Source organism: Microtus ochrogaster, chromosome 4 (genome assembly GCF_000317375.1).
Source record: "Microtus ochrogaster isolate Prairie Vole_2 chromosome 4, MicOch1.0, whole genome shotgun sequence".
NCBI lineage: Eukaryota > Metazoa > Chordata > Mammalia > Rodentia > Cricetidae > Microtus > Microtus ochrogaster.
This window is the reverse complement of record NC_022011.1, coordinates 44,667,901-44,681,887: the sequence shown is the minus strand read 5'-3', so window position 1 is coordinate 44,681,887 and position 13,987 is coordinate 44,667,901. Positions and strand designations below refer to the sequence as shown.

The window sequence follows — 13,987 nt, the reverse complement described above, 5'->3', positions numbered from 1 at the left end:
ATGGCTGCGCGCGCAGCTTTCCCCGTTCGCTCCACCGGTTGCTCCCGCCTCGCGGCAGTGCGGCCACGCCTCCCCGTCATTCATCGTTCTTGTCAACCAATGGGCTTGAAGAGGGTAGGCCACGCTGCGTTTCCCAGAGGCCCCCTGGCACCCGCCTTCTCTGCCACTCAGAGCGCTGTAGCTGCCGGAAGCAGTTCCGCAGTGGCTGCCGGGATCGTGGTGATGTGGCCCCCCCGCTTCCCCCCTCCCCACCCCGGGATGTCGGAAGAAACCAGGCAGAGCAAATTGGCTGCGGCCAAGAAAAAGGTAAAGCGCTCCGGGTCGCGGCCCCTTGACCCCACCCGAGCTCCTCCGACGGCCGGACCATGACCAGAGTCCGAGCCTTTCCCGAGACACACGGGAAGAACCCCTCAGCGCCCTGGGCTCCCCAGTAAAGTCTTCTCAGCCAGCCCCGCCCCCTCAACAACCCAGCCCCCCGCCCGCTTGCCCGCCCGCCCGGTCCCCCTGGCTGACTCTGGCCAGTAACTTCAGGGTCTTTCGGCCCCCAGCTCCGAACCAGAGCTCCCTGGGCCCCTGTCTCCAGGGACCTCGCTCCTGGCCCTGTACTCTCATCCCCCGCAGCTCCCCGGAGCGGCGAGGCGGGCGTTGGTAGTGTGGAGTGGAATGTAGTTACGTCACAGGCCCCCTCGAAACTGTCATTACTATCCGGAGGCCGGTCTTGGAGCGTCCCTCCTGCTCACCTAAAGTCGTCAGCCCTTGTCCTGTTTCGGGGGGAGCACCTATTTCCACCTGGAAGGGAGCTCGAGTACGGAGACAATTCGGGCGCCCACAGCCCTTTAACTTAGCCGTTACTGTGAGCACAGGACACTGTCAGTGTCTCTGGCTGACATGGAAGAATGGGTGTGGGTTGGGTTGGGATTTTTTAGTGTTCCACTCGCTAAGAGACTGAAATGTCTCTGGACATTTGCAAAATGCATGTTTACTGTGGATCAGTTTTTTGGGAAACTGAACAGCTTCCAGTCGGCTTCTCAGACTAGGTGGTGAGCACTACAGGGTAAACATGAGGCATCTCTCAGAAGCATCCCTTTCCCATGAGCCTTTTGAGACACTAACATAAAAGTCAGGCATGGCGTTTTCATAGATTTGTCAGAATCTTCCCTCTGCAGTAAAACCTTCTCTCTGAAATGATGCTTAGGTTGGGCTTCCCCGTTCTCGTGTTCACGAAGGCTCGCCTTCGTGAGTTCTTCCCCCGTGTTAGGTTGTAAAAGTTTTAGGAAGTACTGCCGTGTTGGTAAAGGGCCCCAGTGGGGTTTGGCATGTAGCTAAGTTGTTAGGGTGTTTGTTTAGTGTATGCAAGGGCCGGTTAGTTGGCAAGAGTATTTGCCTAACACGTATGAGTTCTGGGTGGGTCCCAACACGGCCTGAACTGGGTAAGACAATGCAAGCCTGTATCCCAAGACTCGGGGTAGAGGCAGAAGGATCAGAACTTCAAGGTTATTTTTGTCTTTATATGGAGTTTGAGGCCAGCATGGTATATGTAATATTCCATCTTTACAAAAAAAAAATGGTTGGGGCTGGCGAGATGGCTCAGCAGGTAAAGCACTGGTTGGTTCTTGGAGAGGACCTAGGTTTAACTCCTATCACCCACATGTCAGCTAGCATCCATCTGTAACTCCAGTTCCAGAGATTCTGTATGACGCCCTCTTCTGGCCACCTAGGTTACCGCATGTACACTATGTACAGGTAGATAGATATGTAAGCAAAAACTCAAAATAAAAATAATCTTTTTTATTAAATTAGATTAATTAATTTTTTTGTTTTTGAGAAGTGTCTATGTAGTCCTGACTGTACTGGAACTCACTGTGTAGACCAGGCTAACCTCAAACTCACAGAGATCCACACCTGCCACTGCCTCCCTAGTGCTGGGATGAAAGTTGTGGGCTACTATGCCCAGCAATCTTTTTTTTTTTAAATGGAAACTATATATGCTCTGTAGTAAGGTACTGGTGTCTCATGCATATCTCTCCAAGTTCAGCTTCCTGAAGGCGGATCGAATTAATACAGGCCAATTGGTATAAGATAACGCCACTTTAATATAAAAAACACACTCACGCAACCGAAGTTCCCGTGATGCCCAGAAACAGGAAACAGAAAGAAGGGGTTACCAGCGTCTGTGCACCCCAATTTATAGACATTTGCCCGAGGCCGTCCCGCCCCCAAAGGGCGGGCTCTCTCTACAGCTTCCAGTACTACCATACGCATGTGCACACACACACACACACACAAAGACAAAAAAAGAAAGAAAAGAGAAAGAAAAAGCCATTGACTTGAGGTTTTATTGACAGTACTTTGGCTTTTGAGAATAAGATGGTTCATTGGGTAAAGTATTGCCACACAAGCAGAAGAACTTGAGTTTGGATTTCTTAGAACCCACATAAAACCGGACATGGCAGCATGAATCTGTAAGCCCAGGTGTTTTCTGGCTAGATGGAAGGTAGAGACTGAACTCCTAGGAACAGAAGGGCTACCTAGCCTGCTGTGTTTGCTGACAAGAGCCCTGTCTCAAAGTGGAAGAGACTGTCCTCTGACATTCTTGTGTGCACCATGATATACCCAGGACCCTCTCCCAGTATACAGACATACATGTGCATGACACACACACACAGAGACACGCACGCACGTACATATTTTGAAGATGGAATTTTTGGATTTCACTTCCAGCACCCACGATGATTGACAGTCATCTGAGACTCCAGTTCAAGGGTTCTGACACCAACTTCTGACTTCTGTATGCATCACATATACACCCAGTGCACATATATACACACATGTGGGCAAAATATTCATGCACATAAAATAAATTTAAAAATAAGTAAGAATAGCCGGGCGGTGGTGGCGCACGCCTTTAATCCCATCACTCGGGAGGCAGAGGCAGGCAGATCTCTGTGAGTTCGAGACCAGCCTGGTCTACAGAGCTAGTTCCAGGACAGGCTCCAAAGCCACAGAGAAACCCTGTCTCAAAAAAAACCAAAAAAAAAATAAGTAAGAATAAAGACATGGTCCTGTTTTGTATCCTTCACCGACCTGGAACTTGCTATGTAGACCAGGCTAACTTAACTCATCACTCCATCTGCCTCTCCTTTGAGTGCTAGGATTAAGGGTGTGTACCACCATGCTCAGCAAGATAAAATGTTTTGAAAAAAGGAAGGGGTTTTAAGGTTCAGTATGTAGTTTTTGTCTGCTGGTTCATTTGTTTGTTTGTTGTCTTATTCTGAGACTGGATATTGCTGTGTAGCCAAGGCTGGCTTCAAAGTCTCATTTCTCTTGCCTGTTCCTTCCAAGAGTTGGGATTACAGATAGGGGAGAACACACCCAGCTAGTTCTTACCTGCTGAATGTTTACTCTCTGATTGCTACCTCTAGATTTTCCCTTGGGAACTGCAAACCCCAGAGCTGGGAATCAGAAGATTGAGTTTAAATTCTGTGTGTGTGTGTGTGTGTGTGTGTGTGTGCGCGCACGCGCGCACGCGTTGCTGGGGATGGAACTCAGGGCCTCTTGAATGCTAGGCAAGTATTTTCCACTGAGCTACATTCCTAACCCAATTACTGCCTTCTTAGCCATTTCTTCAGCCATTAAAACGTCATTATGATATCTTGTAGAATTGTGGTACTATTACATAAGACTTATGTATTTAAAAGTATTTTTATTAAAAATGCATGGGAGGGAGCTGGGCATGAAGTTCAGCTGGGAGAGTACTTGCCTTGCTTGCACAAAACCCTAGGTTTGCTCTCCAGTACTGTATAAACAAGGTATGGTGGCACATATCTGTAATTCTAGAGCTTTTAGAGGTTGAGTCTTCCATATCTACATAGTGGGTTGGAGTTCACCCTGGGATACATAAGACCCTGTCTCAAACAAACAATGCATACAGAAACACCACACAAGAACCGCTTAATAAACTGGAATTCCAGCTGGAGTGGAGGCTGTGAGTATGGGACAAATGGCTTTCATGAGTAGTTTTTCTCTTTTTCACAGTTGAGAGAGTATCAGCAGAAGAACAGCCCTGGTGTTCCTGCAGGAGCAAAGAAGAAAAAAAAGATTAAAAATGGCAGTAGCCCTGAGAAAACCACCGCCAGTGATTGTCAGTCACCAGAGGATGTGAGTCTGGGTTGCAGAGTCCTGGGGATGGGGTGGAGAGGGCTGTGGTTCAGGTGGAAGTGTCAGTGATGGTTAAAATTTCTGGCTTTGAGGACTGGGAGCCTAGTTCAATGGTAATGAATTAAGCCTCACCTGGAAAGAGACCCTGGGTTTTATCTCAGCACAGAAAAATAAAGTAAAATCTGGGTCTGAATCCTATCTCTCCATCTGCTAGAAATATGATAAGATTTAGGGCAAGTTGTATGAACATTTTGAGCCTCTTCTTACATATCTATAAAATTGCAGCAATATTGTTTAATGTATATTTATAAAATTTAAATGAACTTAGTTGCTGTTGTTTTTATGTTAATTCCCCAAATAGAGAGACTGCTTGGAGTAAATAGTGATTCAGCATTAGGTGCTGCTTGATTTTCTTGGTTTGTGGGTAGAAACCATGTCAGAGGGAACATCATTTGTTCTCAGGCTTTCCTAAGAGGAAGCAACCGTAAGAGAAGATCTAAGTTTTAAGTCCATCTTTGTCATGAGCTTGCTGGGTTTCTTCAGGAAAGTTACCACACAGTTTATCTGACAAGATGATGGTGGACTCACTTGGTGTCTTACAGACTTGCTTTTCAGCTGGATGATAGCAGTATAAGAGAAGTCTTAGCTGAGAGTCTGGTTTTGAAGGTGGACATGGGTTCTGGGGCTTTTCAGATTGTTCCTGCAATCCTGGGTCTGTAGAAAGGGTCTCAATGTTGAGTTGCTGCAGTGGTCAAGCGAGTTGATTGCATCCCTTGGGGGACTCTTACTTACTCTGAGGGCTGCAGCTTACGAAGCAGCAAGTGGCGGTTTGGACAGATGGTGCAGGCCCTGGGTGCTGATCTCTGCTCTTTGATTGTTCCATTTCCTTGACCGGTTCTCTTCTTCCCGCCCTGACTTTCTTGCCTTTCTCCCCCTGCCCTTGTTTTTCCTTCTCGCCTGCTATAGATTCAGGACATTCTGAAGGTGTTGGTGTCCGACCTTAACCGTTCCAATGGGGTCTCACTCCCCCCATTAGACAAGAGGAAGGTGAGGCAGTGTCGAGACTCCCTCTGGCTTGCTCTCCCAGCCATGCATGCTCCAGAGGCTTCCCTGCTTTGGGGAACCTCTGCCACTGGCTTTTTTATGTTGCCTCAGTTAACCCTTAGCCCCCATGTCTGCTTCGTCAACTGCTTGCTTGATTGGGATTCTTTTTTCTTTCTCCGTATCCTTTCTCATCCTGGAGAAGGAGTTGAGACCCACCTTGAAAGTTACAGCTGACTGAAGAGATAACTTTCAGATGAGGTGTGAGTTGTGGGCTTCTGAACGCCCAGCATGGTGCTGTTAGACTGAGACAGGTGGAAACAAAACACCTTTTGGGCTTGCCCTCTGGGCATCTGTCTCCAAAAGACCAGACCAGGGAAACGCACAATTCTTTTTTATGATTCATCTTGCTTTGAAACTTAGGAACATAAGGTTATGAGAAAGTGAATTTGCATTATAGTTTCTGGAATTAAGACTTTTTTTCTAAGAAACTAACTGGGCAGTGGCGCACACACCATTAATCCCAGTGAGTGAGCTCCAGGACAGCCAGGGCTACACAGGAAACCCTGCCTCGTGGGTGTGGGGGAGAAAGAAACTGTCAGAGGTAAAGTTAACTAACAAATAAATGACCAGGAGACTCTGTCCGCTGTGTCTTTGAAAAATCAGTGGGCCCTTGATAGGAAAGGCTCTGGTAAACAGTGACAAAAGTAGACGAACACCCAGGTGTACTGGCACATGCCCATAAAGCCCAGTGCTTGGGAGACTGAGACACATGGATGATAAGTCCCAAGATAGCCTGGGCTACATAGTGAGACCCTGTCTCACACAAATACCAGATTACCTGAGCCAGATGCAATGCTGTGTGACATCCAGGATGCCTCATGTAGTAACAGATGCTTCCCAGTGGACTTGAGGCTGGAGAAGGGGCATTCGTGGCTATCTGATGATGAAAGATGGTTCTTGTTCATCCACATGGAGAGCTGGGGAGCAGAGGAGCAGGGAGCTCACAGGCAGGCACCTTTCAGAGACACAGGGAGTCTGGGTGGCACAGAACCTGTGTCCGCAGGGCTTGGAGATGGGCGTGACTTAGTCCTTGTTTCAGTCAACACTTGCCAAACAAAAAGAGCTTTTGTCCAACTGAAGGAGTGGCCTGACCCAAGGCCACACCCTTTTAGAGTGTGGAATGGACTGAGGACTCTTTTTCAGCCACTAGCGCTGCTCCTGGCCAGATGTTGCGGTGTGCTCAGGGGCTGTGCTCCATCTCTCAGTTCATTTGCTGTGCTCAGGAGTCAGTCACACTGAGAGCCTGGGCCTCAGTTTCCTCACTGGAAACATTAATCTGAGTACCCAGCCCCCTCTCCTGGTGTTTCTGAAAACTTTCTTGACTCAGTAACGGATTTTCCAAACCAGGAATGAAGGAAAATGGTGTCTTCTGAGCAGAGAAGATACAGGAAGTTATAGAAAGATAAGTCTTTCTGGTGTGGTGGTGCCTTTAATCCCTGGATCTCTGTGAGTTCAAGGTCAGCCTGGTCTACAGAGTGAGTTCCAGGACAACCAAAGAGACACAGAGAAACCCTGTCTCGAAAAAACGAAAACGAAAACAAAAACATAGTTTCTAATTGGCTGGGACGGTTTAAAAACTCCATGTTTAGCCATAAGACTTAAAATTGGGGAGTTATTTGGTGCTCATTAGCCGTGTGTGGTGTCTTATCCGTTCCTGAGATGTCCCAAGGGACCCAAAGCCTAGGAGGGTTCTGTCACTTAGTGGCACACTCCCTGACTGTCTGTGTCCCTGCTCTTACTAGTTATATTCAACTGTAGAGCTGTCAAGGCAACATGTATGGTAATTCCAAGCTGATAGTCACATGGGATTCCAGGGACTTGGCCACAGTAACCCTGCAGAGCGAGGCTCACCCTTGTTCTTCAAGGTTCTCGATTGCTCAGTGGAGGAAATTTGGTCAGCGTTCAGGAGGCTGAGACTCAAGGCTCAGAAAGCAGGCAGCCTGTCTTTGGACAAAGGCATGGCCATTGCCTCCCAGACCAGCCTTTCTGGGCAGGCATGGGCTCCCTGACTCTCACCCTTTGGCTTCCTATTCTCTGCCCGTCTAGCTTATTGGACATTAGAAGACCTCTAAACCAGAGACATTTTGTTTTGTCTTGTTTTTCAAGACAGGATTTCTCTGTGTAGCCCTGGCTGCCCTTGAACTCAGAAATCCGCCTGCCTCTGCCCTCCACCCCCAGTGCTGGGATTAAAGGTGTGTGTTACCACCACCCAGCCAGAGACATAATCTAAAGTAAGTCCTAAACCACTGGGCATGGTGGTGGCACATACTCAGTGAGTTCGAGGCCAGCCTGCAGCCTGGTCTACAGAGTTAAGTTCCAGGACATTCAGAACTGGATAGTAACCCTGTCTCAAAAATATATTTGTAGCTGGGCGATGGTGGCGCACGCCTTTAATCCCAGCACTTGGGAGGCAGAGGCAGGCGGATCTCTGTAAGTTCGAGACCAGCCTGGTCTACAGAGCTAGTTCCAGGACAGGCTCTAAAGCCACAGAGAAACCCTGTCTCGAAAAACCAAAATAAATAAATATATATATATATATTTTTTAATATATATATATATATTTGTGTGTGTGTGTGTGTCTGTGTAAGAGTGAGGTCTAAGCCTGAGGAGTGACTGGGTACAGCTGGTAAAGCAGATGGTTCCCACAGGGGAAGTAAGGAGGTTTCCACAAACCGCCACATTCTGAATCCCTGGCTGCTGTTCCTAGGAAGGTCATCTGATCTCCAGGATGCTGCAAGCCAAAAGGCAACCATTGGTCTCTGCTTTAATCAACAAACACAGCCAGTGCGTAGTTCGGGAGAAGGGAAGGCAGGAAAGCAAGATGAGAGGGGTGAATGGTTATGTTGACCATGGCGACTAGTCCATCCCAGGAGCAGGCCATAGTCAGGGTCACAGTCGGTACAGGCTGGCTCTCTGGCTCCTGGACTTGGGCACTTCCTGCTGTGGCTGCCACAGGTCAGAGCTCCAGAGGGAACAAGGTCCTCGGGTGTTCAGGAAGGAGACCCTGCAGCCTTTGCTTTGAGCTTTGGTCTTCAAACTGCTCCTCAGTGGCCCGAGGCCTGGGCAGGCCGTGTCTGTCCCCAGTAGCTCCCAGCATGTGCGACTGTCCTGTGACTGCTGCTCTTCTACCCTGCTTGCCCCATCACCTCATGTCCATGGCAGCGAGGCTCCTTGTGGTCGTCTAATGCCCCTGCTCTGTTCTATGACAGGCGCCCACAGACTGTGCTGCTCCTGCACCGCCAACTGCTGATGATGACACTATGTTTCTTGGTGTTGTCCCTTCCCCTGATGCTGACCTCACTAGCATGGCATCACCTCAGGTTTGTGTTTTTTCCCTTTTGCTTGCTGCGCTCCTGTCTGCTTGCCAAAGGACTTTACCTTCTCCGAATTCTCTTCTCTCTTCTGGTAGCTTGGTCCAGGTGCTACTCCTGGAGCCTGATATGGGGAGGCTTGGGGAGATGGGTGTTGATGAGGTTGGCCTACCTCGTCCCTGGTGATGATAAGCAGAAACTGAGTAGTGACCTGATTTGTTTCTACCCATACAGAGCCACGACGCTGGCAATTGTTCTAACCTCATGGAGGAGACCAAGTAAGCATTCTCTACTGAGGGAGTCAGGGCAGGCCTCTGCCCACGAGTCGGGTTCCTATCAAGCCACCTGCACCCCTGACCTTCTGTCTCCTTCCTTAGGACTTTCTCATCAACTGAGAGTCTGCGACAACTTTCTCAACAGCTCAATGGGCTTGTGTCTGAGGTACCGCAGGATTGGGGTCCAGAGAGAAGGCAGAGGGGAAGAAAAGCATGGTAGAAGCTGAAGCAGGGATTCTCAGGAGACTGACTCATGAGAGGATCCTGGCAGACTCAGAGAAGACAGATTTGGACCCTGACGGGTGATGTGATTTTATCCTGGTGTAGAAAGTGCGAGATGACAGCTGTTGAGGGCAGGGGCTGAGCCGTGGCTGGATGAGAACCATGAGGGGTGTGAGAAGAGAGGTCCAAGGTTGGCAGGAGAGCAGATTCTGCTAGTTGAGGGGAAAGTAAGGAGGCTGGAGGGATTAGACATTGAGGGTGACAGAGCATCTCCATGTGAGATGTTGTCTCTCCTAGACTACATCCTACATCAATGGGGAGGGCCTCGTGTCTTCCAACATGAAGGAACTGGAGGTGAGTAGCCGTGGAACATGACTCAGACCCTTTAAGCCAACCACCTATCTCCTTGTACAGTGGGACCTGAGTGCCCACTGCCAGCCGAGACAGCCCACCACCCCCAACCCTAATGATGCTCTCTCTACCTTTCCCCCCTCCCTCCTCCAACTCCTCCTCTCTGCATGCGCCTCAGAGCCGGTACCAAGAGCTAGCCGGAGCCCTGGACTCCAGCTATGTAACAAACAAACAACTCAGTAGCACGATAGAGGAATTGGTAAGAGTCCAGTGGGGTCCCTGATTCCTTCTGCCAGTCCTGGGCTTCAGTTTCCCCTTGGGGCTCTGAAGAGAGAGACTGGGAGCCCCTGGGGCCAAAGGGTAACGGGAGACCTGGGGGCCTCAGTCTCAGCTGGAGGCAGCAAGAGCATAGAGCATGCAGCATGGTTGTTGCTGCTCCCACCTCTTTCTGTACTCTAGACTCCCAGAGTGAGTACTCACCACACTTGTCCTGAGCTTGGTGCCTCCAGTGGAAGAGAACACAAACCCAGTTGGTTGTCAGGAGCTCCATGTCTTGCCCTGGCTTAGGTCCTAATTTTCTTTTTGATTTTGGCCACAGTACTCCCTGTGTTTGAGTTTCCTGTTGAGGCAGAGTTGGAGAGTGTCAGAGACCTCTTTCCACCTTAAGTGGCAAGAATTTAAAGACTTAGCTGGGTGGTGGTGGTGGCCCACGCCTTTAATCCCTAGCACTCGGGAGGCAGAGGCAGGTAGATCTCTGTGAGTTCAAGGCCAGCCTTGTCTATTAGAGCGAGTTCCAGGACAGCTAAGGCTATTACAAACTGAAACCCTGTCTCAAAACACCCCCCCCCAAAAAAAAAGAATTTAAAGATTTACTGAGCCGGGTGGTGGTGGCATACTCCTTTAATCCCAGAACTTGGGAAGCAGAGGCAGGCCGATCTCTGTGGGTTCAAAGCCAGCCTGGTCTACAAGAGCGAGTTCCAGGACAGGCTCCAAAACTACAGAGAAACTGTCTTGGGGAAAAAAAGAAGACTTACTGAACTGTCAGAACAAAGTACTCTCCCATTCCTCTCTTGGCTGTACAAGATACAGTCAGTTCTTAACTCTGCACACTGTTCCAAGTTGGCAGAGGGTAGTCTTCTTTCTCAAACTTGTTTCTAGAGTTACTGTTCTTTAACTTAGACCCAGATTCAGACCTCTGTGGCATAGTTGTAATTGAGAGGCAGCCAAGACACAAACTGTAGTTTCCTTGGGAACTTGAGTAGTTTGTTGGTTCATGAGCCCCTGGGATTCTGAACTCCTTTTTCAAATCCGTCCCCCGCTGCTCTGTCTTGGTCTGGGGTGGCATAAAAGAGACCAGCCCCAGTCACCTTCCTTTGACTCTTCCCACAGAAACAACAGAACCAAGATACTCTGGATCAACTGGAAAAAGTACTGTGGTTTCTGCGTTTGCTCTTTTCTTGGCTGATGGGGTTGGGGGGAGGCCTTAGAGCTGCAGGCCTTGATCTTGCTTGCTTCCCTCTTGGAGAAGACTCACCCCACAGGGTGTCCTCCATAAGGTCCTTGATAACCTGGCTTCATGGTGGACCTGTCCTGGGCCACTGGTGGTTTTCTGGGGGCTCGTCCCTGCTGGAATTCTGCATCCCTGCTAAGAGCTGCACTTCCCATGCCCATAGGAGAAGAAGGATTATCAGCAGAAGCTGGCAAAGGAGCAGGGAGCTCTCAGGGAACAACTGCAGGTGAGTGGCCTGCATGGTGTCCCTATGTCCCCCAGAGAGCATGTCTCTCTTTTCTTTCAGCACTTTTGGACTTTTCTCCCAAAGGTTCACATTCAGACCATAGGCATCCTGGTGTCTGAGAAGGCAGAATTACAGACTGCCCTGGCCCACACGCAGCAAGCAGCCAGGCAGAAAGCAGGTAGGATCAGGGCACCCTTCAGCCTTATGCTGATGCCTTGGCAGACCTGAGGGAGGGTCCCTAGGGCTCCATCTAGACCACTCTATTTCAGGAGAGTCAGAGGATCTCGCCAGCCGTCTACAGTCTTCCCGACAGCGTGTGGGAGAGCTAGAGCGGACATTGTCTACTGTGTCAACGCAACAGAAACAAGCAGACAGGGTAAGACAACCCCTCTGGCCATCAGCAGCTTCCTGGTGGACAGTAAGCTTAAAGTGCTCTTCTGCACGGTCCATTGTCTTGCTACTGACAACCCAGCATGGACTTTTGTTGCTGCTTTTTTTTTTTTTTTTTATTATGTATACAATATTCTCTCTGTGTGTCTGCCTGCTGGCCAGAAGAGGGCACCAGACCCCATTACAGATGGTTGTGAGCCAACATGTGGTTGCTGGGAATTGAACTCAGGACCTTTGGTAGAGCAGGCAATGCTCTTAACCACTGAGCCATCTCTCCAGCCCCCTGTTGCTGCTTTTGTTGTGTGGTTGGAAGAAGCAAACTGGGGATGAGTCCACAGCTGTGTAACTGGGGACTGTGCGAGTGAGCTCAGGTGGGAATCATTTTGCTTCTGTCCCCTCTGAGTTTTGGAGTGTGTGAATAGATCGGCCGTTCAGAGGAGAGCACAAGATCCAAACAGAAGTTAATTTTCCTCCTCTTATCTACAGCCCCCAGGGAGAAAGTGCCTAGACATTTAGACACCCCAAAGTGCTCAAGTCCCACCCCTGCTAAGTGACTTCAGGCCAACACTTTTGTATACTGTGTTTCTGCCCTGTGGGGATGACAGCAACTGTTCTTGATGGGTGTGAGATTGGTGGATTAGCAGTGGTGTCTGGTGAAGTGTTCAGTGAACAAATTAACACCAATAGTGTCTGAGAGTTCTGGCCAATCGTAGTCTGTTGTGAACGCCTTGGCCTCCATATGCTAAAATCAGTCTTAAGCCAATACATCCTGGTCTCAGTCTTTTTCCTCTGCCTACTTCATCTTATGGAATTCTTTTTTGTTTGTTTGTTTTTGTTATTTTGTTTTTTCAGGACAGGGTTTCTCTGTGTAACCCTACCTGTCTTGAAACTCTGTAGACCAGGTTAGCCTCAAGGATCTGCCTGCCTCTGCCTCCCAAGTGCTAGGATTAGAGGTGCAAACCACCACCACCAGGTACAAGAGTTCTCTTATCTATCCATCTGTCTAGTTTTTCAAGTCAGGGTTTCTCTTTAGCTTTGGAGCTTGTTTTGGAATTGGCTCTGTAGACCAGACTGGCCTTGAACTCAGAGATCCACCTGTCTCTGCCTCCCAAATGCTGGGATTAAAGGTGTGAGCCTCCACTGCCCAGTTTATTTCTATTTTTAAGGCTTATTTACTTTTAGTGTGTGTGTGTGTGTGTGTGTGTGTGTGTGTATTGCTTGCATATGCATTACACGCATAGCTGGTGCCTGTAGAGGGCAGAAGGCTCTTGGATCTCCTGGCACTGGGTCTGTCATGTTGGTGCTGAGAACCAAACCAGGTTTTTCTTTTTTGGTTGTTGTTGTTTTGTTTTTGCTTTTTGTTTTTTGAGACAGGGTCTCTGTGTTGCCCTGGAACTCACAGAGATAACTCTGCTTCCTGAGTGATGGATTTAAAGTGTTGTCCCACCACTGCCTGGTTCAGGAGTTCTTATTTAAAAAAAAAAAAAAAAAAAAAAAAAACCTAGAGAAAAGAAAACAAAAAAACCCAAAGGAGTTAGCTGGGAAGTGGCCTTTAATCCCAGCATTTGGTAGACAGGAGCAGGTGGATCTCTGAGTTTGAGGCCAGCCTGGTCTACAGAGAGAGCAACAGGATAGCCAGGGCTACACAGAGAAACCCTGTCTTGAAACTCCCACCTCTGCCCCAAAAAAGGAGTTACCAGGGAGGCATGGTGGTGAATATCTTTAATCCCAGTACTATGGAGGCAGAGGCAGGTTGATGTCTGCAAGTTGAGGCCAGTCTGGTCTACATACTGAGTTCTAGGACAACCAGGCCAGGGCTATATAGAAAGACCCTGCCTAAAAAAAATTATAAATAATTTTTTAGAAAAAAGAGTGAGCCAGATGGAGTGGCACATGCCTGTAATTCCAGCACTTGAAAGAGAAAGGCTAGCCCCATCTGCTTGAAACTCTTCTCATAAAACCAGAATGAATGCTGGGCACCAGGAGGCTGAGGCAGGAGGGTTCAAGGCCAGCTTGGGCTATAGTGTAAATTCTAGTCTTGCCTGGTTGCTTAGACCCTGCTTCAGAAGAAAAAATAAAAGAGAGCCAAGGTGTTATTGGTCAGTGGTAGAGTAATTGACTGGCCTGTACAAGGACTTGAGTTTGATCCCTAGCCTTGTAAAAAAAATTATTGTTAATTAAAAACAAAAATGGGGTAGGGGTATAGAGATGGCTCAGTGGTTAAAAGTATTGACTGCTCTTCCAGAGGTCCTGGTTTCAATTCCCAGCACCCACACAGCAGTTCATAAATGTATGTAACTCAACAGGTTTCAGTGAATCCAACTCCCTCACAAAGACATGAAGGTCAAACACCAATGCATTTATTATTTATTTATTTATTTATTTATTTATTTATTTATTTATTTATTTATTTATTGGTTTTTTGAGACAGGGTTTCTCT

General features: G+C 48.4%; 1 protein-coding gene across 7 annotated transcripts in view; it reads left to right on the top strand.

The window, feature by feature from the left end:
* Positions 1-193: 193 nt before the first annotated feature.
* The window catches only part of LOC101983022 (golgin subfamily A member 2), a 21,145-nt gene continuing 7,351 nt past the window's right edge, over positions 194-13,987 (top strand). For 2 of the 7 annotated variants that reach the window (XM_026777119.1, XM_005346076.2), the window contains exons 1-12: positions 194-306; positions 4,036-4,158; positions 5,125-5,205; positions 8,472-8,582; positions 8,808-8,851; positions 8,951-9,014; positions 9,368-9,424; positions 9,600-9,680; positions 10,811-10,849; positions 11,095-11,157; positions 11,242-11,335; positions 11,427-11,533. In XM_026777119.1, the coding sequence (XP_026632920.1) occupies positions 223-306; positions 4,036-4,158; positions 5,125-5,205; positions 8,472-8,582; positions 8,808-8,851; positions 8,951-9,014; positions 9,368-9,424; positions 9,600-9,680; positions 10,811-10,849; positions 11,095-11,157; positions 11,242-11,335; positions 11,427-11,533 (948 nt within the window). In that variant the 5' untranslated portion in view covers positions 194-222. The remainder of the gene's footprint in view (positions 307-4,035; positions 4,159-5,124; positions 5,206-8,471; positions 8,583-8,807; positions 8,852-8,950; positions 9,015-9,367; positions 9,425-9,599; positions 9,681-10,810; positions 10,850-11,094; positions 11,158-11,241; positions 11,336-11,426; positions 11,534-13,987) is intronic. The other 5 variants (XM_026777137.1, XM_005346078.2, XM_005346079.3 and 2 more) reach the window with 4 other exon arrangements.